The 27,630-nt window shown below is 40.1% G+C and overlaps 1 protein-coding gene across 4 annotated transcripts in view; it reads right to left on the minus strand.

Annotated features, from left to right (window-relative positions):
• The window catches only part of BLTP3B (bridge-like lipid transfer protein family member 3B), a 59,628-nt gene extending 39,013 nt beyond the window's left edge, over window positions 1-20,615 (minus strand). For 3 of the 4 annotated variants that reach the window (XR_012629240.1, XM_074870836.1, XM_074870839.1), the window contains exons 1-3: window positions 20,410-20,615; window positions 2,641-2,803; window positions 1,535-1,573 (exon numbers count right to left, since the gene is read on the minus strand). Coding sequence is in view for 3 of the 4 variants with exons in the window: in XM_074870836.1 (XP_074726937.1) it covers window positions 1,535-1,573; window positions 2,641-2,803; window positions 20,410-20,453 (246 nt within the window). In the remaining variant the exon portion in view is untranslated. Of the gene's footprint in view, window positions 1-1,534; window positions 1,574-2,640; window positions 2,804-12,744; window positions 12,892-20,409 lie in introns of all 4 variants that reach the window. The other variant, XM_074870838.1, reaches the window with a different exon arrangement.
• Between the last annotated feature and the right edge of the window lie 7,015 nt (window positions 20,616-27,630).

Consider the following 27,630-nt stretch of genomic DNA (forward strand, 5'->3'; position numbering starts at 1 on the left):
CACTACATGACTAGTGCAAAGAACAGCAGGGCAGTGATTTAAGGAGTTCGTGTAATATAAATAGGAGCTAATGAAGAAAACCTGAATGGAGATATCTGCCTTATTTTCTCACTGTCAACCACTGTACTTTGATAGAGAAAAAACTGCTGCATAGCATCCTCAAAATTATATTATGATATAGAAATAGAAATTGATTATGAGCAAAGATAACTTAGTATTTGCCAATATATAAACAGATGGATTTTCACAAAGGTCAGCTCAGCTCAATGAAAGTACCTTTGGCTAGACAAGCGAGTTCTAGTTACTTCATAAGCTATGCAAAGAGAGGATGCTATTCCAATTTAATCAAACTCTCAGTAGCAAAAATATCCCCACCAAAATACTGGAAGTTCAGTGATGTAACAAAGGGCTGAAGTCGGGCATTTAGGCCACTGAATTCACTTTCCTTTAGAAGTCAAAAAGGCTGTTGTACAGTCTACCATTGAAGAGTGAACTTCTGTTATCAATGTAATACACTTGTTCAAGGAAAGCTTTATGTAAAAAAGGTGACCTTGAAAGTTATCTTAGCCTCAAAGATTGCTAATGTAAGTTCAACAGGAGCAAAGCAAACAATCAGGCCTTGCTACCATAGGTCGAAGTATGCAGTCTTTAAGAATCGCACGACTTAAACTGATTTCTAATTTGGCAGTTGTATTGTACAGTTAAGAGGTTGAATCATCGCACTGCAGCATTACCACACTAAGCTCTGTGTGTCACGAAGAAGCAGTACAGACACTAGTACATTACAACTGGGTCACTAGCAAACGCATCAGGTATTTAAAACAACATGTCTTTCCCAAGTCTGACTCAGAACTAAGGAATTACAAGCACATTCAGGAAATCACTGCAAGACTGGGAAGCATGACAGTTAAAGGAATATTAATTCCTAAGCAAACACAATTAAGAAAGTTTAGCCATCACCAAGCAAATAATTTCTGGTGCTACCACGTTTCTTAGTATGCTTAATGAACACAATTAAACAAATGCAAGAATTGGCATTACTTCTAATTTAGTCCTATTTACACATTTTACATCCTATTTATAACCAGGCTGAATCTTACGCTGTTACAAAACCCCTGTATGTTATGTGCATCAAACCTGCTATAACTGAGATTACTGAGTAGAGTACAGACGTAGAATAGAAAAGTCCTTAGAAAAGATAGCTCCAAAAACCAGACAGGAACTTGTGAAAAGGTTCGTTGGACAAATAACTACCCTTCAGGTGAACCCAAATTAAGATGTAATGATTGAAGAACTTGACAGAAATTAGCTAACAGTCAAACATTATAGTGATGACACCCAAAGACATAGATTAAGAAAAACCTACTGACAAAAACATCAAGGCATTTTGTCTCAATCTGCTGCTACTTAGAGGACACTTAGTAAAGGCCTGTTAATGTGTCAGTTATTTCTAGTTAAGTCAAGAGAACTATATAACTATTTGAGATAAATTCTGCTACACAGAGTATATTTAGGAGTTGATCTTGGAACTCACCAAAGAGATGGGATGTGTTTTCAATTTTGTCCATGGTATCTGTAAGGGAAAACATTACTCTAAAGCAAAATAAATATTAAAAATACAGTAAAATAGAGCATTTGTTTAGAATGTGTTTTATGCATACAAATTATATTTGTAACTCCAGAACTCAGAATAATATTCCTTTCAAAATAACAAGTTTATCTGAAAATATGGTATAGTAAATTTATGGACACATAAATTTATTTTAGGTGTTAAAAACAGAACTTTGAAATCTACGACTGAGAAGAAAACAAAATAGAATCTATCTATCTAACACTGAGTTGTCAAGCATCAGAAAAAGCAACACTGTCTTCCACATTCTCTCCTTTAAAAGGAAAGAAAATCTACATTTGCTGTGTTGGCCTACAAGTAATTGGATGCCTGCAACAAAGCATTAAGTTCACTGCATTCAGAAAAATTTTTTTCCATTAAGGAAAAAAAAAGGAAAAAACCCGAAACACTGAAGAGGTGCCAAAGTTTAACCAGATCATAACTTCTATCAGAAACAAGCCATAGCTTAATTTATTACTCTGATATTAGTATAATGTAGGACAGATGATATACATTGCTTCAATTGTTAGCAGCCGCAAGGACCAAAAAAAGCAACATCTAACAGATTTAGAGTGTTTCCACATTTCCCACAGAGACCAGAATCCTTTAGAACGGTATTTTTGGAAATAGGAAAGGAAGAAGGAAAGCAATAGAAAGAGAGGGGTAAAGAGAAGAAATAACACATAAAGATAATAATAAATAATTACAGTAGACTAATTACCATTGGCAAATACAAGCTTTTATCTCTGCCTCTATTTCAGAACATGCAGGAATAAATTACACCCAGAAAGAAAAAAAATATATTTTAGAAGTCACAGCTTATTTTCATTGTTTCCAAACGCATTTCATGTCATCACATGAAAAAAAAGTTAGTAAGAAATTATTGCTGGTAACATCTTCATTTTTCTCTAAAATTTTATCATGCACTCATCACAATTTTCTATTAATACAAATTTGCTTAAAAGTTTAGTAACAGAAGAAAAACAAGAAAGATTTAGGTAATTACCATTCCAGTACAATAAAATACTCACCCTAATGGATGCTTTATTGCAAAAGACTTTGTTTATAGCAAGCCATGTTGGAAGATCTAGCATGTTCTGAAGCACCTCTTGATCCAGCTCTAAATTGGTCAGCTGTCCCTCCCCCTTTAATGTGCTCAGGTTTATCTTGTCAGGTGACAGATTTTTGGTGAACCTAAAAACAAACATGCACTTTAAGTAAACACATATAAAGCAATCACAAGCTGTCCCACATATAGCTGACAACTTAACTTAAAGCATTGGTCTGGGGGTGAGGAAATAATCTTATGTTCTTAGGTACAATTTCACCCTGACAATAAGTGGTACAATGGAATTGCTTTGTTACTCTAAATTTCTGCATCTCATTAACTCCATTTACAAATACATAAAATAAAATATATTATGAGGTATCTTCCAATCTACCGATCACCAACAATAACAAATCCTTGATTCAAAGTATTTAACTATTTTTAACTATATAAGGTAGAAGTAAATCTCTTTCACTCTTCATTAGTTTTTCAAAAGGAGAAAAAAATGCAAAACCTCTACAACTTATACTGTCATTCTTAGAGCAAGCAGGAATGTCTTAGAAGTCACTCAGGAGAAGTAACAAAAAGCTACTCCTTACAAATAGTACCTTTCTATATATATTTAGAGTTAAAACCTTGAAATGAAAAGCTTTCTTTACAATATCCATTAGTTTAATCATAGATTTTAATAACGTGTATTAGAAGTATACAAACACACATATTTACACACGCATAGCAGCATGGTGTATATAAAATATTGGATGAAAACTTGAAAGGTCAATCTGATATACAAGGGCTAAAAAATGTAACAATTTAAAAGAGTACATATGCAATAAATTTCATTATACTTCAAAAGCTGTATAATTTGCTCATACAATAGAGCAATTTATGTGACTGCATCAAGTAGTTCCCAACCCTGCAAGATAACATGACAAAATCATGGGTACTCTACCCTCAAATCACCCGCTGTAGCATTTTATCTACCACAAGCTGAATAAATGGCTATACTTAACCACATTTGCATCCTGCCATGGAAAATTGTTTCTGTTTATGAATTGGGTCTAATTTTACAAGATTAGGCAGTAGAAAATACTAGTTTGCATTACACTTGTGACTTTTCCCACCAAAATCTCCCCATGCTGATATTGTGCAGGCAGAGAGCAAAGGGGTTTGTCTGTCCACAATGATGGAACATCATCCTGAAGCAACACCCCAGGAGATGAACTTTGATATTTCCTTCCCGTTCAAGAGACCAATTTCTAAGTGAACTATGAAGCCCTTATTATAATAGTCAGATACTCAGGGGGAGATGATGGAAGAAGGTGAAGGCGGCTGGCAAGCTTCTCCTCATTTCCAAGGGTGGCTTGAAACATGTCAGGCATTTTCTCAGTCCAACTGCTTTACTGCATTCTTGTGATGGTAAGCTTTGGAAATGCATTAGCTAACCTGACAAAATGCAAACATCCATTTTACCACTTCTATGAATCATTCAGCCAGACATTATAAACTTACAGTTTCGTCACCTGCCAGTTTAAGCACAAAGAGGAACTCCAAAGATCAAGACATCTGGGGGCTGGAGGTGCCCAAGGGAAGAAGCTTGTTCAGAAAAGTTGAGTTAAATTTTTAGTTTTCTTTTACTATACCAAGTCTGAAAATACTCAGGATGTATTTGCAAATAATACTAGACATGTTTCTTATGATAGAAGTGTTGCAATTGTTTCTGTATTGCTTACAAGGCATAAATTATCCAGAAGGAATGAGCTTTGATATGTGTATAATACATTCTAATAGTTTCAGTACTAAAAATGTATTAAGATAAGGCTACTGACAAATATATTTTCCTTGACAACTAATATACTTCTAAATGCTCCGTTTAGAAACATTGTGAGGGGAATAAAGAACTTAAAATTATTTCGTTTTCTAGCTACCCTTCTTTATTCATTTTAACAATAAAGAGTAATAAGAGCTGAATAACCTGACTCAGTAAAACATCCCATCAGTAACTGCAAAATATAGTCTCCTATCTCAGAAATCATATTGCCAAGTCTCATCTGACTTGGCTAATTCAAATTCCTAGAAGAAAAAGCAGCAGAATGTTTACAGTCACATCACAGTATCTCTCACTCTTGACTTTCTAGATGAGGGTCAACATAAGAATCACAAATTGGTGTTATTTTAAAGTAATATTGATACAGCAAATGCCAAAACATTCTGCTGTTACACACACACACACACAGAGTCTCCAGAAACTCATGCTCTGTGAAAGAAGTCTCCCTCAGGGTTCCTTGTTGCTATGCCACACCAGAAATGCCACTCAAATTGGAGACAGATCTAACCGTCACCTTGGTCTCAACTGCAGACACATCACAGTGAAACCCAGAGGATCTACAGCAACAAGTTTCCAAGCTTCACAGCAAGACAGACACCAAAATACCATTGAGGCAGAGAATGGAGAGAGCAAAGCCAATCTTGAGTTACTTCTGACACTCTTCAAAAAGACAAAATAAGATCCAGTCCCTCCCAACACGGAGCAGAAGGACAGAGAAAGCAATCTCAACAAGGAGTATCATTTTTCCCCCCATTTCTACATATTTTTTAATTCTTCTGAGAGTGTTGCTTTGAATTTGTTACCTCTCCTGCAATCAGTGAAAGGAAAAATGCTCTGAGTGATGCCTCATTCAGCACAGACCAATGTAAAAGGATCTCCACCTGTAAGACTACATCTTCATTTCAAGAGTCACAGAAAGAAACTCTTAACAGGTGAATTGTGAGAAGGTATTTCGCATGTAGGCACCTCTAGCAGCAGATCTCTTCATCCCACTTCCATGGCCGGAATGTGATTGATGAGTGAATGCTGAGGAGAACCCCAGAACCCATAGTAACTTCATAATATACAATAATGACATCTGCTTGTCTATCTGCTTTGTCCAGAGCCAATTTTCCACTGAGGATGCCAATATTTTATGTTTCTGTGCCAGTTCCCTAGCTCTTTCTAAACTCAGTTGTTCCATAGAATACACTTTTGTTTGTCTGTTGGATATTTTCAGCACTTTTTCAGGACCATTTCATACTACTTGATATAACAGGAAAACCTTTTAGTTTTATACAGTGGCCTCTAACAAAAAATAAAAAATTAGAAGTTGGTCTATTTGGGCAGCTAGCCCTGCAAAACACAATGTGATCATAACCCTGAGAAACACAATGTGATCATACCCATTAGTTAGAATTTACAAGAATTCAGATCTTCATGCATAAAATTAAAAGAGCCAAGTAACAAAAAGAACATCATTTTGAATTAAAAAAAAAAAAAAAAAAAAGCCTTAGGGCAATCACAACTCTCCAAATGGTATTGTCCTAGGATGCCACAGTACATCAAACCAGGACATGCCCCTGTGAGCTACAGTGCTTTGACTTTTCCTTCTGGTGTGCTTCACATTCAATCAACAGATGCTTAGGGAGAAGATGTACCACAGACACCCTAATGTGTGTCTAATGCAAGTTCTAGTGAACTAGTCATGAGTTGGTAAAATCATACCTGACAAAACTCTTACCCAAATAAAATCTGCAATTTAATATACTATTAACCTTAAATTTTATTAAATTTTAATATTATTCTAAATATTCTGGTGTTGGAGACATTTTTCTAATATTTATTGCCAGGCAAAATCTATAGAGGAGGCAGCATGGCTTTAGAGGTTGGCAAGTTATCTCTATATCTAAAGAACTATTTTGTCTCTAGACATAGAAATGCTTATTTCATTTCTAAATATTCTAAAGCATAAATATTCTAAAACATAGAATGCTTAATTGCTTGAACTTTGAGAACTTATTAGGCTATCATATTTATGATACAATTTTTATGTAAAGCAGAGAGGTACTTCCCATAAAGTTAGGGTAGAGTCATGTAATTCTGAATACACAGTAATTAGAAGTCTTTGATTGTGTCATGATGTTTCATGATTAAGAATCTCTGATCAGGAAAAAACATTTTAAAATTCTCTGAGCTTTCCATATAACTACTCAGAACTAACAGTGTCACCAACTTCATGATATGCCCACATTCTTTCTGATTTGGCACAAGCAAACAGCTTCCCCCCAGCTTCCCATTTGTTTTTCACCCTGGTGTTCATTCCTTAGAACAAGTTAATTACTTCTTAAAAACTGGGTCAAACTGGCAGCAGAGGCCTTGACAGCAGGGCCATTTCCCTACACAACATCCCATGAACTCCTGCCTCATGTTCCTTTTCTAGGGAACAGTCAGAGTGTTAATACCCACTACTTGGTACAGGAAGTGAATAAAGCAGAACAGAGAAATGTGAAAGGGAAGGGCAAGAGAAATGGAAATAAAGGACATGGTTGAGTTCACCAAAGCCTTCTGTTACACTGTTTTGCTGTGGCAGTAAGACATCACTGTTACTGAGGCCAATACATACTTGGTTTGCTATTACCACAAGATATTCTTGGTAAAACTGTTTTCACGGATTTAGTTTCAATTTCACAAACTACCCTTCCTTTCTCAAAACATAGGATTTGAGATTTGAATTACTGTATCTGATAACATGAATTTCAATTCAGTTTTAATATTCAATTCTATAAGGTAGATTAATGCTATAAAATATTTTACACTTTAAATGCAAGAATACAGAAGTAGAAAATTATCAGTGTCACAAGCAGTCTGCCATAGCTCCCTTGGGTACATATATACACACACACACAATATTACTATGCAGTTAGATAGATGGTTCAACTTTCATTTACAGAGTACAGACTAAGAGTTTAGGGAAAAGCGTAAAAGACTGCACAATAACAGCATAGTAGTAAGAATCATATGTAGAATATAAGATACAATCATTGTATTTTGTCAGGACCACAACAGTTCTGTTAGTTCTTTTCTGACTAAAAATCTCCACAGAAGATGCATCTTTTTTCCTTGCCTGAAATATTTATTTTCTAAAGTTTTGTTTGTGACAACACAGGCTTAGATCTCCAAATGGAGCACTCCACCATGCTTGAAGAGAAGATGGCCAAGAAGTGAAACTAGAAACAAAGAACAACCAAAAAACAGTAGAGAAGATGGTGGAAACACTTCTCTGAAAGCACAAGCTTATGGTTTGTATAACGAAGGCCACAGACCACACGAAGCTTTGAGCAGCACTCCACAAAGGTTTGGAGAGAATACCAGATGCCTTGTCAAATTCATTAACAGAAACTCCAACCTCTGAATTTAATAGAGAAATAACTGAAGTCTGGATCGCATCTGGACACAGGATTCTCGGATGTTTTGCATATCTACTGAATACACAATCTCTTCCACCTGGCTCTACCATATGCCTCCCTTGCCTTTTAAATGAAATTCCTTCAGTGATTTGATCCTACATGGATGCTCCAATCATGACAGACTATTTAATCATAATATGTCCCACATGTTTTGCTTATCTCCTTGTTACAAACTAGAAGCCCTTAAAAAGACGTATGGTTCAAAAGAACTGGCTCTAAAAAAGGAAAGCACAGCCTACCAAGCACTGGTCACTATGTTAATAATAAAACAGCAGCAATGGAACAGAAAGATAACTGGGTTTTTTCCTGTTTCACCTGGCTGAACCATGTTATTGGATTACTAAGGAACGCTATATGATTTCTGAAGCAAGAAAAACAGTCTTTTTTCAATTGAATTTCTGAGGAAAATTGGCTTCCCATGGCTCTAGGTAACAGAGAGGAGGAAGTCTACTATCATTCTGCTCACTGCACCACTTCAAATTTTAAGACTTTGTATTTAAATAGAAGAGGAACAGAACTAACTCTTTGTCAAATCTGCCACAGAAACAAAGCATTGGGATCACCGGAATGTGTACTGTTATGAGTGAGTTCTTCTCATCTGGTGTAACACCACAAATCAAAGCTGATTTGCAATTGATCGGGGGGGGGGGGGGGGGGGGGGGGAATCTAAATCCCTCCCACTTTTAAATAAGGAAAAAAAGAAATCACAGCAAATAGAGCGCTGCAGGCAACATAACATTGCTATTTTTCTTTTTTCCTGTGGCCAGAAGAAATATCAGTGTCTCAGGAACAAAACACCACCTACAAATACTGAGTTCAGGAGCACTGCTGTACTTTTCTCTGTGGCAGCACACCATAGTTAAGTCAAAAGCACCAAGGTGCTTAGATCTATTCAGCTGACAGCAAGTCCTAGATAAGAAAAAGACTCCCTGGATTAAAAAACAACTCTACATTCCAGTAACATTAAGCACAGTGACATTCAGAAGAGTTCTTAGTAGCATTCCCTTCTTGATCCAGATATGACAAGAGAAAAAAGAAAAAGGTGAGACAGACTACAGTCATACAGGATTAAAGATTTAGCTGCTGTTAAGTGAATGGCAAACAGACTAAAGACAGACTACAGATGCAACAAGTGACTGACCTGTATTGAAACAGTAAGGCACTGATGAAAATTTTGCATGGATGTAATACACCAGGAAAAAAAAAAACAAATACAAAAACCATACTTCTGTAAAAGACGTCTGTGTTAATCTTTCAGACCTATGAAACAAGATTAGAATCAAGCAACTAGTATCTTCTCTTGGTACTTTAAAAAACTTCAATGAAAAAGCATCACAAAAGCTGCTACAAAAATTAATTATACAGTAAAGGCTTAAGGTTAGTAGAAATTAGTCAGAAGACTGCAAGAACAACAAAATCCAATATATGTAAGGGAAACATAGAAATCCCAAGGCACTGAATATATTTAGTAATGCCCTAGAAAAAGTTGGTGAACTGTGAAGTAACAGAAATCTCTGAATGAATCCTGTCTGTCCTAGGGATGGTCTAATTCTAATGCAGTGTATTAAAGTAGTATTTCACCCAGGAAGAAACCGTTAACTATGGTTTATGTAAGATTTGGAGTAAATGACTTTAGCTCCACAGCCTGAGTTGAAATGTGTAAAAGTTGACAGGTAACATTAAAGTCACATTCATCAAGTTCACAGAAAACTGACCTGAGGAACCCAAGAGCCGACTCACTGATGATGCAATGTACTGAACATCCGAAGATGTAATTCATGGAAACTACTGGGTTCTAAGTGAAAGATACATTTTTAGGAAATAAAGCTGGAAGATAAGAGACAATTGATGAAAAACTGCTTGGGATACATGAAGGCTAAAGTACTCCTATGTATAAAAAATGAATGGTAAGTGGCACTAAGTATCACCACAAAATATGATGGCATGCCCTCATCTGGGACACTATATCCATTTCTGAAAATATTAAAACTAATTTAGAAACAGAGAGGACAAACAAAAACATTAATGACAAAGTAATGAACAATGCACAAAAAGTTACTTGGATGCCCATTTATCTTAACATCAGAACAAAACCACTCATAATACTAAAAGAGAACACATTTAAAGCCAGTAAAAGGAAACAGTCATTGCATAACATTTTAATGCCCATGAAAACATCAGAACAGAATAGGGTACCAAATTCAAAAGCTTAAAAGAATTAAAAAAAAAAAAAAAGGTACTTGTGGTAGGGTTTGTAGAAAGAGGCAATACCTTTTATGCCTACAGCATAGTAGGATTAGACACACACTGACACATAAACACTTAAATTCTTTACTTAAGAATATTCATAGTACATTAGGCTGAAAATAAACACTTGTGAGGATAAATTTTAGTATTTCTGGACAAAAAATCTCCCACAAACAATGGCACTCTCACACTCTGCACCAGGAAGGGAGCACTCTAAAATCTCACCACCACTGTCAGCAGCCAGTGGGTAACCAGTAGGCAAGACTATAGTGGACATAACTTTGGTGGTCTGAGAGGCTCTCCTCCAGCCTTTATGCAGAAGTCATCTGTATCAGCAACGCTGTGTCCTTCATGAATTCCCAGATACCATTCAGTTTCCTCCCAAGAAGCCCCTATCAGTAGATGAACTGCAAGGGCTACCATCCCCTCAATTCTGCAAGCTATAGGGAATCACGGGGGACTCCTAAATGGCAATACCAACTGCAGCAGCTACACCTGTCACCAGACTTTTCAAGTACACAGCTGACTGGCAACTTCTTACACCCTCCAACATCAATTTGTACAGGAGAAGGGTATCACCCTCTTTACCCATGGGTAATGTGGCCACCCCACACAAATGCCTTGCATGCTCTATTTAATCACACCTTAAACTCCTGTAGAATTGTCAGGTGTGTATTTGGTGGCTGAGTGCAAGATTGAGAATGCTGCGTGGCCTGCTGGATGTCCAGCATGGAGAAGACCTGCATGATCTGCTGCGCAGCATCTTGCGAAGAGGCGCATGGGCCTACCCCCTGGAGCAGGACAGGGCATTCCCCTGTTTGCACCCCCACCTGCACCTACTGCTCTCAGCTGGCCATGAGTTGTAGCATACCAGGCAAGTCCAAAACACTGCCTACAACCCTACAGCTTCAGGTGGGAATTTTCAGGCTACTGTACTGGACCTGAACCACCTAACACTCAGCAGGCCTTTTGACTTATTGCAGTCTAAAGACAGATCTTCTTTTCCAGGCAAATCACTAATTAGGACCCTGACTCAACAACCAGCCCATATGTGCGTAATGCATCTGGTGCAGTGTCACACCATTCCCCTTTTCTCTCACATCCTAGGAGATGGAGCACTGAACAGTACATCTGTTTTGTTGATGCCTTTCAAATAATTGCTTCCATTTCATCACGACACAGAGGGACTTCAGTGTGGAATCCTACTCCCGCTTAAAGACATCGTAGTTCACTCATCCATTCACTCTAAGACCCATTCCATACCTTCTCAAATACTGACATCCTCACCAACTCTCTTGACAGAATATAAAGCTTCCCCTAGTTAATTCTGTAATAATATATACAGAAAATTATTTTCTTTCTACTCAGAAAAACTGTATAGGTTGTTCTTTGGGTACAGGCAGAACTGAAACAGCTGCTGTCATCAGTGGCTATTATCTAATTATGTGTCATGCAGCAGATCTGCTCAGACATAGCCAAGCACAGTGCATAAATGAGGAGCTTACACTGCATGAATGATAAATCATCTTGTAAGTAAAATATTGCTTAAGTAATTTCTCTTTCATTTATGGTAAGTCCTCACACAGACCAATATTAGCTTTTCTATTCCATGAATCTTTACGCGTATCGCTTACACAAGCATAGAAATGGTCAGTATTATGAAACGCAAAAAACTTGTTTCCAACATGACAATCCTATACTCGACAGACCTTAACACATACATTGAGTAGAAGATAACATAAAATCCTTAATATACTAAACTGTATGTGGCAAGGTATATGCAACTTCCACATTGCAGGCAGCAAAAACAACACCTCATTTTGAGAATTTGCTTATACTTGATAACTATCACATTCTGCTCAAAATACAACATTCTGTACCTAATGCAAAGAAAAGCCACTTGATGCAAAATAATTTTCTAAATTTAAAATCAAGAAATAATGGTGCAGGGTAAAAAAGCATGACATCTGCCTTTTCAAAACTGCATCATTTATTTATGTCACATTAGCAAATATCTTTTTAATGCTAGCTGATCAAATTTCATGACAAAATAACTTTTTTTGATAGGACATTAACTGTAAGGACTACTTTAATTAAAGAATTTTTTAAAAAAATTAGTATTCTCTTATGTAAACTAGGTAAAAAGCTGACCGATCCTTCAAATATCTATCAATACAGAAGGAATAAACATCAAGTTATGAAAAGGAATTAAGTAGATGTAACTGATGCAAATGTCAAATAGCCTAAAGACATTGAGAAACACCTGGAAGATTATTAGAAAACACACATAAAGGTATGTTTATAATGGGATTGCTGATTTAGTTCACAAACCAGTTTTGCAAATTTAGTTTAGGACTTAAAAAAAAAACACCAAGAAAAACCCCAGAAAAAACAAAACACATAGCTGCATAGCAAACAATTGTTTTGCAGAAATGTAAGTTACAAAAACAAACAGGAGAGAAAACCCAATTAACATTTTACAGAGCTCATTTCACTTGCAAATTTAAATAAATGCATACCACCTCTTACATTTACTCTATAAAGGTGGGAGAGGGGAAGTTACCTGAGGGCAAGGTATTCAGACAAAAGGCCCCTATTCCTGGTGAAAGCAAGTGGTCAGTTGCCACGGCTTCTGAGAAGCTTCTGGTGCTCATTTTGGTAGCAAGGATATTCACAGCAAACCAATCTCCACCAGAGCCAGCTGGGATCGCTGCAGGGAACGGGACACAGGGGACACACAAGGGATCAAGTTCAAAGGGAAAAAGGAGTGATACAATAACATAAGAGAGTTTCAGCTAAAGATAACTGCAGTTACAACAGTTTGTTACACATCATGACATTATAGAACTAAAAAGGAGACAGACCTGAGTAAAATGCTAGATTTCCATCAGAATATCTCTTGCTGTCTGATACTACAATACTGCAGCCATGTTTAAATGAACAGCTTATGGAGAAAATTTTAATCATGCAGAAAAGGTCTATATAATATAGCCAAGTGGTTTCAGAGATACTCAGTAAGTATATTTGGAATGTGAGAAGAAAAATAACCTGGAGATGCAGCATAAGAGGTTATTTTATTTTGAAATGGGAGACAAGTTTTCAGTTTTGTTTTGCCTAGCCTGAGTTTTCTCAGCCCACATTATTTGTTCCTATTCACAGTGTCTCAACTTCACCTATTCAAAATTCACACTAAAGAAACATGACTCTACAGACGTAACAAAACAGGACTTCTTGGATTTGATTTTGTATTTGGGGCAGTGGTACAAAGACCTGCACACTCTTGACATTCTGATTTTGCAGGCTATGAAATTTCAGTACACTAAGCTTCTCAAAAATTAAAAATCAGAATATTTAATTTGGCAAATCATGTGGTAATTCAAAATGAGAAATTTTTTGTTAACTGTCTTTACTTTGAAAAGATGCCTCAGCCTAAATATAATTAATTCCTACACTTTTAGTCTTTTGAGTACAATAAAATCCAAGCATTTGGACAGTGCCCCAGTAGGCAGTTTGTTGGGATACCTGAACAATGTTAAAGAGCTCTAACACTAAAATGAATTAGATACCTAGTTACTAATTATTATTTTTCTCAGGTCTCCAGATCACCAGCAATGGGACCAACATGGTAATTGTTTCAAAAGTAAGCAACCATGTAACTTCCAGATTCCTGGGTAGCTGGATCCCAACATTGCTTCTTTGGGAGTCAGATAACAGAAGCAGCCAACTACTCTGAGAAAAGAAAAGCTCTGGTATTCTCAAACTATATGGTAAGCTGCATGGCAGAGCTGCCACAAAATCTGTGCTGGGGGCATTCTTCACATAGCAAAGCTTGTACATCCACGTAGGGGAGCCTGGAAGTACTAAAAGCCACAGCCTGAGCTGCAGCTCTTTTTTTACTTGCCTCTCCTGTTTCTTCTCATGAAAAGAAGAGAGAATGAAGAGATCTGAACCCTGGTTAGCACCAGCTCCACAAAGGTGTACAGAAGAACTTCTGAGGGAGCCACCGGATTGAGAAACCTGGGTTCTCCCACAAGCAGTCAAAACCTAGAGATGTTGTGTAATTACCTGTTAACAATTATTCCCATGATTTGCAAAAAATCTGTGAAACAAATACTTTGTGTAAACCTTTAATTCCATTCATGTTTCATCAGAGATTATCTAATCTCCTTTGTCCAATCTGCTTGTAGAAGAAAGCAGCAAATAATACAAAATACACTTTAAAAGGCACCTCTCACTCTGAAAGTTACTTAGCACACACTTTTATACCCCTTTGACATAAAAAAACCCACCAAGGCCTCGGCAGGAGAAATATCAAATTTCAAAAAATGTAACTGGGGGCTTCGTTTTGATTCTTACATACTCCATAATTATTTGAACATGACACAATTTTATTCCCCACAGGCTTTATTTAAATACCCTTTTTCCTGAGAATGCTTCCCAGTAGCACATCAGCTACTTGAACATGAAGTAATCTTCAACATCATTTTCATTGTGAAACTTATTTCCCAGTAAAACTATTCTGAGAATTGTTTAAAGAAAATGATCACATACTGTACTAGTAAAATGCTGATTTATTCCTGTCGATTCTGCAAATGCATTAATTTTTATTATGTATACATAAGAGTTGTCTGACTTCAACAAAGCTTCAGCAGAACTTTAACTGTACAAATAAAATGACTGCAGAATCTAGATTTATAATACATTTGCAAAAATAATGTAAACAAATGGAAAACCAGAAGTCAAATTCTGTGCATTTTATTAACCTAAATGCTACTGAAAGCTTAAGAGATCTTTGAGAATGTAACACAAAATTTAGTATTAAATCTTAATAAATGTAATGATTAAGAATTCTACCAGCAAATACATGATTGCTGGTTTATTTAAAATACCATTATAATTTCATAAAGCACCACAGCAATTTCAGATTCACCTTTTGGAAGACATTCTGTTACAGAAGCTTAAAATGCAATATGACGCATGAAGCTACTAACAAAAATAGAAGAAAGTGATTTTTTTTTTATTTTTGTTGAAAAAAGCATTTATTGATTCCTTTATGCTCATCAGAACACTACCAACACGTTCACACTGACAAAACCATTGGCATGAAGTCTCCATTTAAATACAAAAAGTACTGAATTCCAAACATAAGGGAATTTAATAAATACAGGATTGTAATGAAACTTAAAATGGATCTTTCTCCTCATTCCCTTCTGCTGTCTCAAGCAGTTCTGCTTTACTACCTGTCCTTTTTCAGACTCTAGGTGTAGCATTTAAGAAAGACATTATGCTAACGCTTTCCATAAGCATTCAGATTCAACATATATTCATTCCGAACAATGGAGATTGTTATATCTACACTGTGTTTTGCAATTTCCCCCACATATTACACAAGCCAATAGTCAGTCACATAGAATACACTCTGTAAAATCTTCAGTATAAGCAAAGAGAGAAGCTGTTTTACACTTACTCTATGAAAGGTACACACTTTGTGTTCTTTGGCTGCCTAAAAGAATTGAATAACTTTCACAAAACTGAAGTGACATAGAAAGGGAATAGAAAATAAGCAAAAATTCTACTTTTTTTCTACTAGCAGAAGTTTCAAAGTTCATCTAAACAATTTTGGTAATTTAGTTACAGGAAGGAATGAGCCCATTCTGGCCAAACAAAGGTGTTACATTGGTAGATTCTAAAAGGAGTCACCTCAGATCTCTTGAGATTACAACATCCCTCACCAAACAGGCATGTCTTACTGGTATAAAAGCAGATATGCAAGTCAAATATTTAGGTCGGACATGTATCAGTGAAGTTGTACCAGATGATGTAAGATATCACTGTTTATAGCAGGATCAACTGGTTCCTGATATCCATACAATTAGTATGCTATTCTTTCTAAAATCACTCTCCGTATAGATTTTAGCATGATTTCCCAACTATGAGGTGAAAAAAATTGTCACAAAATTTACTGCAGTTTTCTTCTGTTGAAATCTTAGTATTTTCACATCTATTGCTTCAGGTGAGCAAAAGCTAAGAAGGTCTAAGTTCACACAGTACATTAACTAATGACACAAACTGAAAACAATTCAGATTTCTGCCACATCAAAGACTTTGAAACCTCTGTTTTCTTTGTGAAAACAGCAAATAAGATTCAAACATGTAATTTCTTAAGTTGAAGTATGTGTTATCATTGGTAAACTTAAGAGTTAATATCTAATTGAGATGAAGAATGCCATATTCAGTGGGACTACTTAACATAGATCTTATACATATTTTGATAAACAAAACTGTTTTTCACAAAAAGGCATGGATATTTCAGATACTTATACAGAAGACTCAGACCACTCATTAGTAGAAGGGAATTTCAGTTAAAGATACTAAAAGCCAAAACCAAAAAAACACCCGAAAAAACCCTTATACAAGTCTGTGTCAGTAATACCCAATCTCTGTCAATATCTTGGATCCAAACACCTCAAGATTCAAACCTCTGTGGTGGAGATGATCCCCTTATAACACAGATAGTACAAAATGAACACTACTGTGAACTTGTGTAGTGCATTCTGGAGTCGTACTGGAAATGTTTAACACCACTGGTTTATACATTTGTCTGCAAAGTCTAACTGAGGAAACAGAAGTAACGCTGAAGGGTATCTGCTATTATCATAGCAGAGCAGTGCACAGAAAATCTTGCAATAAAAGGTGCTGTTCAACAAGAAATCTCTCACCTGTAAAAACATGTAACACTACATAGGAAGATTCAACACAAGTTTCAGTTCACTGGGGAAGACCTTGACAGTAAGTGACCCCAACACTACACAGAAGACTCCTCCTAGACACAGTGTCTCACTCCTACCTTCGTAAAGGATAATGCCATTATGCAGACACTTGTTTCATTTTAGGGTATGTATATTATAAAAGAAAGACACTCCACCGTTTGCATTCACAAAAAGCACACCTAACACAATATGGAGCTGACAAAAATTTAATCCAAATGACAAACTCATCCCCTCAGCTTAGTAGACAGCATTTAGTTTCATATCCCATGCCAAGCACCACATAATCTGAAGAACAACAAAAAAATGTATTGTTCCCTTCCCTCCTTATTTTCTTCCATGGTCTTGGAGAAGAGCAACGCATGCTGAAGGTAGAGGACACAGCTTGTATTTCAAAAGTTTTTAACAGACTGTGAGAAAGCTAAAAACTTATCAGATCTTGACATAAGATACAGGTTTGTAACAAGCTGAGTAAATAAGCCCTACTACCTTCACTGTTCTTAAACTGTAACACAGCAATAAGAAGAACCTTTTACAAAGATAAAAAGTCATTTAGATACCAAAATTTCCAAAATGCAGGTTGGGTCTTCCTCTTGTTCTCAGACCTTAAAGACTCATGCCTCTGTTAAAATTTTCCCTAGTTAACAAATGCAGAATGATAAGACTCCTTCACAACACCAGTGTCCATATCAGTAAACTGCTAAATGGAAACTATACTGCTGAATGACACGCAAATTTTAAATTTGCATATACAGTATCTAGCTAGTAAGAAAGCTGAAAATCGCTAACACATGAGTTTCAGATATTGCAGCAATCTTCATGGCAAATATTGCTAAATCAATGACGATTTGGGGGAGCTGGGCAAGATGACCTCCAGAGATCCCTTCCAACCTCAACCATTCCGAGATTCTGTGATTTGTGGCAAAAAAAGAAGAGTACTTCTCTGTAACTGAAGGCACAGGTTTATATCTTCTATTTGTTCTTTGAAGTACTTACTAGATTTGGCTTTGTTCAAACATAAATACAATCATCAAAAATGAAAGTAAATCAACATAACAGGATAATTCTTTCCATTCTTCCTTTATCAACATTTTCTAGTACATTTTAAACCTGCCACTAATACCTGCTTTGTTGAAGATGGCAAACAAGCATCAGTTTTGAGCAATATGACAACTGCAGAACAGGAACCAATACAGTAATAGAGTACAAAGTGAAAGTGTCCTTTGGCACCCTCTGTATTACAGGAATTCCTTGTGTATTTGGCTCCACACTGAAATAAAACAGTGTGTGAAGCCTACTTTAATCATGTTCTTATAAAACATCCTAAGGAAAATCCTGAAATAAAGAATATTATCACATCTGTTGAAAAAACAAGTTCCTGAAATTTAAAAAGCCACCCAGATTTACAGGTGCTTGTGTCACTTGAATTCCGTTTTCTTATGTAACCAACTTCTGCAATCACTGAAGCACCAGTTCTGCAGGGAGAAAAGTCATTACCTGCTCATGTGATTAAGAACACCCGTAATAAGGGGCTTAATAATAATACTGTCTGTATTTTAGGTAGCGAACACACTTTTTAATCTCAACATAGTGTGGATCATGAGCTTCAACTTGCAAACCTCAGATTGTTAGATATATTGCATAAGCTTTTTAAAAAAGATGAAACTTGTCACAATCATTTGACACAGTCTTGTTGAATAAGCATTATCACATCATGCAAGAAAGCAAACACAAATTTATTAACATTAAAAAGTACTTAATTCTAATCTATTCAGCTGTTAATTCGAAGAACTAGACAAAAACCAGTTCATGTTACTCATGCCCATTTCCCAGACACATTTTAGACTTTAACCTGTAGCACATAGGCTAGAGTTCACTTCTCTTTCCATACAGCTTGCTAAATAGCACTGTAAGGAACTGACCTATATCAGTCAATTAAGTCCAGTGATTTCAGGCAGATTTCCGATTCGAAAACTGACTCAAGGCTGATGGCATCTTCGTATTGAATTTCCATTTGCATAGTGCTCAGTTATTCTCATGTGAAGACAAGATTTCTTTACCAGCATTCCCACTTGTAAAACTCATGAGTAGGGTGGAAGAGAAAAATTATTCCACTACTGCTTCATACATCATCTTTAGTGGATAGATATCAAAGGATTTGGAATGTGAATTGTGTTTTCCCCATGCATGATCAACACATTAGTCAAATGACAATCTGGCATTTCGTTTGATTTTCTCTATTTATTAGCACTGATGAAAATAAATATTCAGAAACGTGAAGAAAATAAATATTCAGAAATACCACACAAAAATAGAATAAAACATATCGGGGAAAAAAAGCAAATAGGGACCAATATTTCAGCTTATATTTTTTAACTTATAAAAGTAAGCTCTGAAGAATAACAACGCTGTGGTATTATGACAGATCAGGGTCTTTACCTCTCTTTAGAAAATGGGAGAAATATAATGTGGCTTTTTAAAACTGTATCAATCAAACTGCATACTTTCTGCAGTTTTTCCATCTTTCAAGCACACGGCATTGACAGCTACAGAATTTTACAGCAGGGAATTTTTTTGTTAGCTTTTGTTTTAACCCACGAGGCACGTTAGATATGACTTCAGTTACCCAGAAAACGTCGAACTTCTTTCATCCCTTTGCGTGCACCGAAACGCCTCTTTTGTTACCCGGCCTCACCTGCCTGTGCAAGAGCTCGGATGTCGCGACCAGACCTGCAGGGCCACACGCCGAGTTCGCACAGCCCCAGCCAGCCAGCGAACCAGGACGGCTCGTGTAAACCCCCCCGAACTACGACGCCGTTTGGGGTTCCCCCCCCCCCCCCTTTTCTCTTCCACGCTCCCCCTCGCACACCTCCTCGCCGCCACGGGCTGTTCTGGGGGCGCGCCGCGGGCCCCGTCAGCGCCCCCCGGCGAGGGGCTGCGCCGCCGCCTCTCGGGGGCCGCGGGCCCGCCGCCCCGGCAGCCCCCGCCCGCCGTCAGGGCTGCCCCCGCCCGGCTCGGCGCGGCGCCGTGAGGCGGGCTGCGGGGGCGGGCACCGTCTGCCCGGCGGGGAGGCGACCGGGGCCCGGCGGTGACTCACTCGCTCGGTGACTCCCTTCTGCGCCAAGGCAGAGCGAGACCCCTTCTCGCCTCGGGCGGGCGCCTGCACGCCCCCCCCCACCCCGCGCCGCCGGGCACCGAGCGAGGGGGCTAGGGGCCACTGATGCGGCTGTCACCGCCGGACAGCCCCACGCAAGCGGCCAGCCACCCCCTCCGCCTCCAACAGTCACCCCGAGCAGGCGGCTCCAGCTCCACCCTCCGCGGGCGGAATGGAGCCCGGCGCCTGTGTGCCCCCTCCCGCGCCAGGCCCCGGGGCCGCTCCCAGCCCGGAGCCGCGGGACCGGGAGCTGCCACCGCCCCCCCGCACACCCCTCAGCCTCCCCGGGGCACGGCGCCCCACTGACCTGGAGAGATGCTTCAGGATCTGCTTCTTGATAATCCCCGCCATGGCGTCTGCCGGCCCGTGCCCCTTACGACGACCAGCGGGGACCGGAGACGCGCCTCATCCTTCCGCCTCCCCCTGCCCGAGGCGGGGAGACCGCGGGGAGCGGAGCTGCTGCCTCCGCTCGCTCTCACTCGGCACCCGCCGCCATCTTGGCTGCAGCATCGCCTAGTGACGGGGGGCGGCGGCGGGCGGTAGCGGGGCGGGCCGGGCCCGGAGCCACCGCCCCGCGCGGGGAGCGGCAGCCCTCGGCCGGCGGAGGCGGGGCAGGGGCGCCGCCCACTCTCGCTTGCTCGCTGACCCCCTGCTCGCCACAGCCAGGGTCCCCCTCAGCCTCTGCCCGCCCCGGGCCGCACCGCCCGCCTTTTCTCCGCTCTCCTCCGCCAGCTGCTTCTTTCCTCCCTCTTCAGCTTTCCCGTCTCCAGAACTCCTAAGGAGTCTCCCTGCGTCCCCGCCTGTGGTTCCGTCCTTCCCGCCTGTGGAGCGTGTCCCCCGTGGGCTCGGCCTGCTCTCCCCCTGCATCCCGAGTGATCGATACCGGCTGTTACTTTTGTTGAGCATCTGTCATAAAGTGCCACTAAAAAGTGTTAGGTGTAACAACAAGAAAGAGAAAACCCGGTTCTAGTATGTAGCAAGAATTCCTCTTGATAAAATGCTTAAAGACCTAAATGCATTAATATTGGGCATTAATTCCTGCATGTCATGCTCTCCCCAAGTGATCTGCAAAGTTCATTCACAGAATATTTACTTTTTTCCAGATAAACTCCATTACTCTAGCTCTTTTGTTATACATACACCTTGATTAGCCAAGTGAGATGTTTATCATTTTTATACCTCTGTTTTATAAGCAATATTCACTTCCAGCTACAAAAAGCAATCCTCAAATTTGGTTTCATCTAGGTTCTCCAAAATGGTACACTGAGCATGCAAACAACAGCAGAAGCAACAAATTCGACCCTCCCATCTATCCTTCCAGAGGCAGGTGGAAGAGTTGTTCAGGCAGCAAGCCCTGCCCAAACAGCTGCACGCCTTCTCCTGAGGCTGATCTTGGCCCAGTTGAAAGCCAGGATGGCTACTGCCCCTAAAGCACCACACAAAAGGAACAAGGCCAGAGAAAAAGAAGAAAAGCTTCCTGACAGAAACTTATAATGATATGGCAATAAATCGTATGTGTATATGCATATATAATATTTCCCTTAAATTTCTCAGCAATTACTCAAACCCACAGACTTGTAAAGTCCATTTGTTCCCCACGTGCTTACATTTCACTGGGTATATGTGGCAAATATAAAGCCTACAAGTTATTTTAATTTTGAGAGAATAGCTTCTCATGATGTAGCAAAATTTCCAAGCCAGTTAAAAAATAAATGTCTTGTGTTAATTTTGTTCATCCAGTAACCCTCTTCTCTGCGGGTCCCTCATTCCAAAAAGGTATCTTAAAGAATTTCAGTGGTGGGCAAACAAGTACCCTAAATAGTCGTATTAACTGGAAAAAGAAAAAAAATTAACAACTGTAAAACTAACAAGCTTTTCAGATGTGACCTCTGTATGAAGGATGGCTTGCTGCCTCTACAATATAGTCTAGAGCTGCAGAGCAAAGACATCAAATACTATTTTATTTTCTTGTCATATACATAACAGATTAATAATTTATATGCAATGAACCAAAACCCCAAGGACCTTAAAGTCAGAAATACAAAGCAGCAACAGAAAAAATAGGTCAGGAGATGAATGTTTCCAATTGATTTTTCCAGGCATTTAAAAATCAGTCAGTTGTGTAATACTGACCTCATATTCTTTAAAGAGATTTATAAAGTGGGAATGAGCTGTGTATGAAACTATCACTTTCATTCCTGTTTTAAGTTCATTTTTCTCAACTAGAAAAAATTCTACTGGTATCTCAGAGAAACAGTGTTCATCATCGTGATGGATCAGCTTCTCATCAAGAAAGAAAATATGAGGGGCAAGGAAAGCAGCACTCATGCTGTGTGTTCCCTTTCAAGTGTCTGGCAAGCATAGCTCTGGCAGAAAAGGAAAAGTCCAGAGGCTCTTCACTGGTGTCAGAACTGGAAACCAGAAATATTCCTGTCTGGCAGAGTTGATCTGAATCGTGACTTCATGTTCTCCCCCATCTCCTGGAGCACACTGAATGAAGGAATGGAGGAAAATGCACAGATCACCCCCCCCCCCCTCCACCTCAGGGAATTAGAAGGGCATGTGATAAGGAGCACAGCTTATCCCTTGGTTCAAGAAGAGTATCTGACACTTCTTTTTACAGCCTGATACAAATTAATATCAGGATATCCCCAGATTATGTTTATTAAGACTGGACTAATTGTCCAAATCACAGTCTCACGTTTGCCAGCAGATGAATTTCTGCTGGCATGTTCATGATAATTAGACCACTGCTACGTGAAAAAGGGTGCTTGATACAAAGTCTCAAAGTCTGGTTCCTGCTCTGAACAGAGGAAGGCAACCCTTTATGGAGAACCTTGTGAGAGTGTTGTCAGCTGTCACCTTAATATGATAACCACAAAGAGGAAAGAGTGGCTTAGCCTTCCTGACTACTTTGCATTTATAAACATTGCTATGTAGGATTTCTTCATCTAGTAACCAAGGATCTTTGCTCTTGATTTACCAAAATGATTCCCCACCCAGTGCAGAGAAATTGTGTCACAGGAGAAGGAAAGCGGCAGCTAGAGTGGCACATCATGGCACATTTGGCTGGATCTCAAGAACAAAAGGAGAATCTATTGCCTTTGGAAGAGGGGGCAGGTCTCTCATGAAGACTATAAAGATGTAGTGAAGCTATTCAGGGAGAACATTAGGAGAGCCAAAGCGCAGCTAGAGCTCAACTTGGCTAAGGCTGTTAAAGAGAATAACAAATGTTTCTATAAATTCATTAACAATAAAAGGAGGATTAGGGAAAAACTCCCTCCTTTACTGGATGCAGAGGGAAACATAATAGCAAAGGATGAGGAAAAGGCTAAGGTGGTCAATGCCTACTTTGCCTCAGTCTTTAGCAGTGGAACTGCCTGTTCCCTGGACACCCAGCCTCATGAGCTGGGAGATGGGGAGGGGAAGCAGAATGAGGTCAGCACAATTAAAGAGGAAGTGGACATCCACTTGGATGCACACAAGTCTGTGGGACTGGATGGGTTACACCCAAGGGTGCTGAAAGAGTTGGCAGATGTGCTCGCCAAGCTGCTTTCCATGATTTACCTGAAGTCATGGCTAACTGGGGAGGTCCCATTGGACTGGAGGGTGGCAAATGTGACACCCATCTACAAGAGAGGCAGAAAGGACGATCCAGGAAACTATAGACCTGTCAGTCTGACCTCAGTGCCAGGGAAGGTCATGGAGCAGGTCATCTCGAGTGCCATTAAATGTCATATAATGGACAACCAGGGGATCAGGCCTAGTCAGCATGGGTTTATGAAAGGCAGGTCCTGCCTGACAAACCTGATCTCCTTCTATGACAAGATGACCCTGAAGTGCTAAGGCTTGGACAACAGGCCCAAGCCTGAGTTGACCTATAGATGAATCCTGTATATTTTATAACTGATAACCATTGTGCTAGTAGGTATTGTACTAAGTTATAACAACCCACTTATGCTGGTGTAAAAAGTGCTAAAGCATTGAAATACTGCAGCCTGAACAACAGGCCCCAAGCTGAAGCTGCTAACTTAGCATGTAGTCATTAATAAAATATGTAAACTCGCTAGTGAAAGACAAAATATAATCAGTAGAGAGGAGAGAATGTATCCGACTTTCCTTTCACAGCCTTCTTCAAGGCTGAGAACCTAAGTATTTGGCCTTGTAGAAACTCCCTTGGTCTCCCCCTCCGAGCCCTGGCCAAGCTTTGGGTGGAATCCAAGAGGAGAATGAAACCAGAAACTTTCTGCTCAAAACAAAGGTGCCAGCTATTCTGGCTTGCCGATCTCTGGTATATAAGGCTGGGCCCGTTCACAGCGACTTTGGATGCCTCACCTATGGGTGGACGCACCGCGTAGGATTTCCCACTTGCCGGGACAGGCTCTCCAAATCCTCGCTGTAACCGGGGCTCCCCAGCGTCTGTGGATCTGGATGATGATGATTATATATGCAAGTGGTGATGTATTTCTCTTAATTACTATTCTCTCTCTCTCTCGTGTAGTAATGATTTGATGCATTACTCTGTTTGTTGCTTTAAGTGCACTATCCTGCTTATTCTTACTGCATGTTCTCTGTATTATGCTGTTACATTATTTGGTTATCACTAGTAAAGTACGCCTACTCTTTTCACTCTGGTGTCCGAGTTTAACTGGTGTCCTTAATCAGCAAAACAGACCCGACTATTGGACAAGGGAAAAGCTGTGGATATTGTCTACCTGGATTTTCGAAAAGCATTCGACAGTTCCCCAGAGGACTCTCATAGAAAAACTGGCTGCCCATGGCCTGGATGAGGGAACGGTCTGCTGGATCAAGCACTGGCTGGATGGACGGTCCCAGAGATGGTGGTAAATGGAGCTAAATCCAGCTGGTGACCGGTCACAAGTGGTGTTCCTCAGGGCTCGGTGTTGGGACCATTTCTGTTCAACATCTTTATTGATGATCTTGATAAGGACATAGAGTGTATCATCAGTAAGTTCACAGATGACACCAAGTTAAGCGGGAGTGTCGATCTGCATGAGGGTAGGGAGGCTCTACAGAGAGACTTGGATAGATTGGATCTGTGGGCCAACGTTAACAGGATGAGCTTCAACAAGGCCAAGTGCCAGGTCCTGCACTTGGGCCACAACAACCCCAACATCGCTACAGGCTTGGGGAGGTGTGGTGTAGCGGCCAAAAAAATGAGTCCTGATTGTTCTTCTTTCTTTCTGCAGGGCAGGGGCCATTTATTTTCTTTAATCTCTCTTTTTCTTCTTACAATAATACATACTTATACAATACATACTTCTGCTCTCATTTAAGCTCCCATCAGCATAACAAGCAAATCAGCAACTAGACAGCCATCAACTCTCTCTCCCATCAGACGGTTCCGTACTTTTCCACAGCTCAGCGTTGCAGCTGTCCGTTGTTTTTCCCTGCCACCTTAGCACAGCCTGGCAGTTTCTTATCTTTCTTCCAAGGCCTGTTTCTCCTCAAAGCCTTGTTGCTTCTCCAGGCCTGCGCAGAGCCGACCGGCCGATGTCAGTTTGCCTCTTAACATACTGAATCTCCCACAGCTGCGCAGGGCTGACACTCCCACAGTGTGGCTGGAGAGCTGTCTGGAAGAAAAAGATCTGGGGGTTCTAATTGACAAGCAGCTGAACATGAGCCAGCAGTGTGCCCAGGTGGCCAAGAAAGCCAACGGCATCCTGGCTTGTATTAGAAACAGTGTGACCAGCAGAAGTAGGGAGGTGATAGTCCCCCTGTACTCGGCACTGGTGAGGCCACACCTGGAGTATTGTGTCCAGTTTTGGGCACCTCAATACGAGAGAGATATCGAGGTGCTGGAGCAAGTGCAGAGGAGGGCAACGAAGCTGGTGAAGGGCCTAGAGAATAAAACCTATGAGGAGAGATTGAAGGAGCTGGGACTGTTCAGTTTGAGGAAGAGAAGGCTGAGGGGAGACCTCATCACTCTCTACAGCTACCTGAAAGGACATTGTAGAGAGGTTGGTGCTGGTCTCTTCTCACTGGTAATTAGCAACAGAACAAGAGGGAATGGCTTTAAACTGCAACAGGGGAGGTTCAGACTGGACTTTAGGAAAAAATTTTTCACAGAAAGTGTGGTCAGACAGTGGAATAGGCTGCCCAGGGAGTTGGTGGAGTCACCATCCCTGGATGTGTTTAAGGGTTGTTTAGATGAGATGCTGGGGGATATGGTGTAGGGGAGAACTTTGTAGAGTAGGGCTGATGGTTGGACTCGATGATCCCAAGGGTCTTTTCCAACCTGAATGATTCTGTGATTCTGTGATCATCACATGTATTACCATGGGTCCCACTGATCTGGGTCCTGCTGATCTGGACCCTGACCCGCCAACTTTCCCTGTTGACTTCAGACTTGCACGGTCACCATGGACCTGCCTGGTGATCCCTGGGCTATGTCTGGCCCTTGTTCACCCCACCAGACCTCACTTGAGGATTGACATGTGCTTGACCTCAGACCTGCTTCATCATCACACACTTGCCTGATGACCTGGGCTGTGGGCTGCCCTCCCTCCCCTGCCTGCCTTGCTCCCTGGCTGGGGGTGGTGCCCTGCTGACCACAGTATCTCCTTCAGTTCCTGGCTTCCCTCCTTTATGTGTTCCCTCCTTATGCCAGCAGCAGCTGGCACTCATGTCACCAAGAAAGAACACCACTTGTGAGTGTATCCAGGATACTAAAATGATCTCAAAGAAGAATTTTGTGTTTTATTTACCACAGGTAATTTCTAGGGCCTATTTGTGAACTCTTTCAATTTAACAGAAGACCCAAGAACCCAAGGGTGTAGTTTCCCATCAGGCAGTCATGTCATCCAGCAGCCTGCCCTACACCATCACCTAAATAAAAAAAGGTGCATGGAGTTCAGTTTATGGATGCTAAGTCCAGGATAACACACCCTCTGTGTGAGGTTCAAAGAATGCAATAACTTCTTCCTTAAGGATAACTTTCTTTGGGTGCTTTTCTTTGGGTGCTCTAAGCAACCAGCAAATTCTGTAGCTGGCACCATTCAATCATTCTGTTCCCCCAGAGCAAAGCAAAGCAAATAAGCGGCTGTGTGCTTTGTATAGCATGTGCAGATAGAGTTTGACTTTTCATATGGTCATGTAGATTCCAGTGAAAACTGGAACGGAGTTGGAGGAAGAAAACCCAAAAACAAGAGCCCAAGTGACTTCAGAAACGGGAAGGTCACAGAGTTAACAAAAAATATTTGCCATTTTTCCCATTAAATGAAGCAGTGGAAAAAGAACAAATAAAATGTGACCTAAGAAGTTCTGATTTAGTTTGAGTGAGTGCTTTGTTTCATACTTGCGGAATGATAAATTCGGCACAGCTTCATATGGATACTGCAAAAGATAGTGATTTGTCTTCAAATGCAGACATGCAAGGCTTAAGTAGTCTGACAGACCATTACTCAAAGTTAAAGCGCAGCACAAAATATCAATTCTAAGCTATCGTAAGGAGCAATGTATGAGGTTTGCTACCATGTGGGCATTTCAAACTCCTATTTATGTGTCC

Source organism: Strix uralensis, chromosome 5 (genome assembly GCF_047716275.1).
Source record: "Strix uralensis isolate ZFMK-TIS-50842 chromosome 5, bStrUra1, whole genome shotgun sequence".
Classification (NCBI taxonomy): domain Eukaryota; kingdom Metazoa; phylum Chordata; class Aves; order Strigiformes; family Strigidae; genus Strix; species Strix uralensis.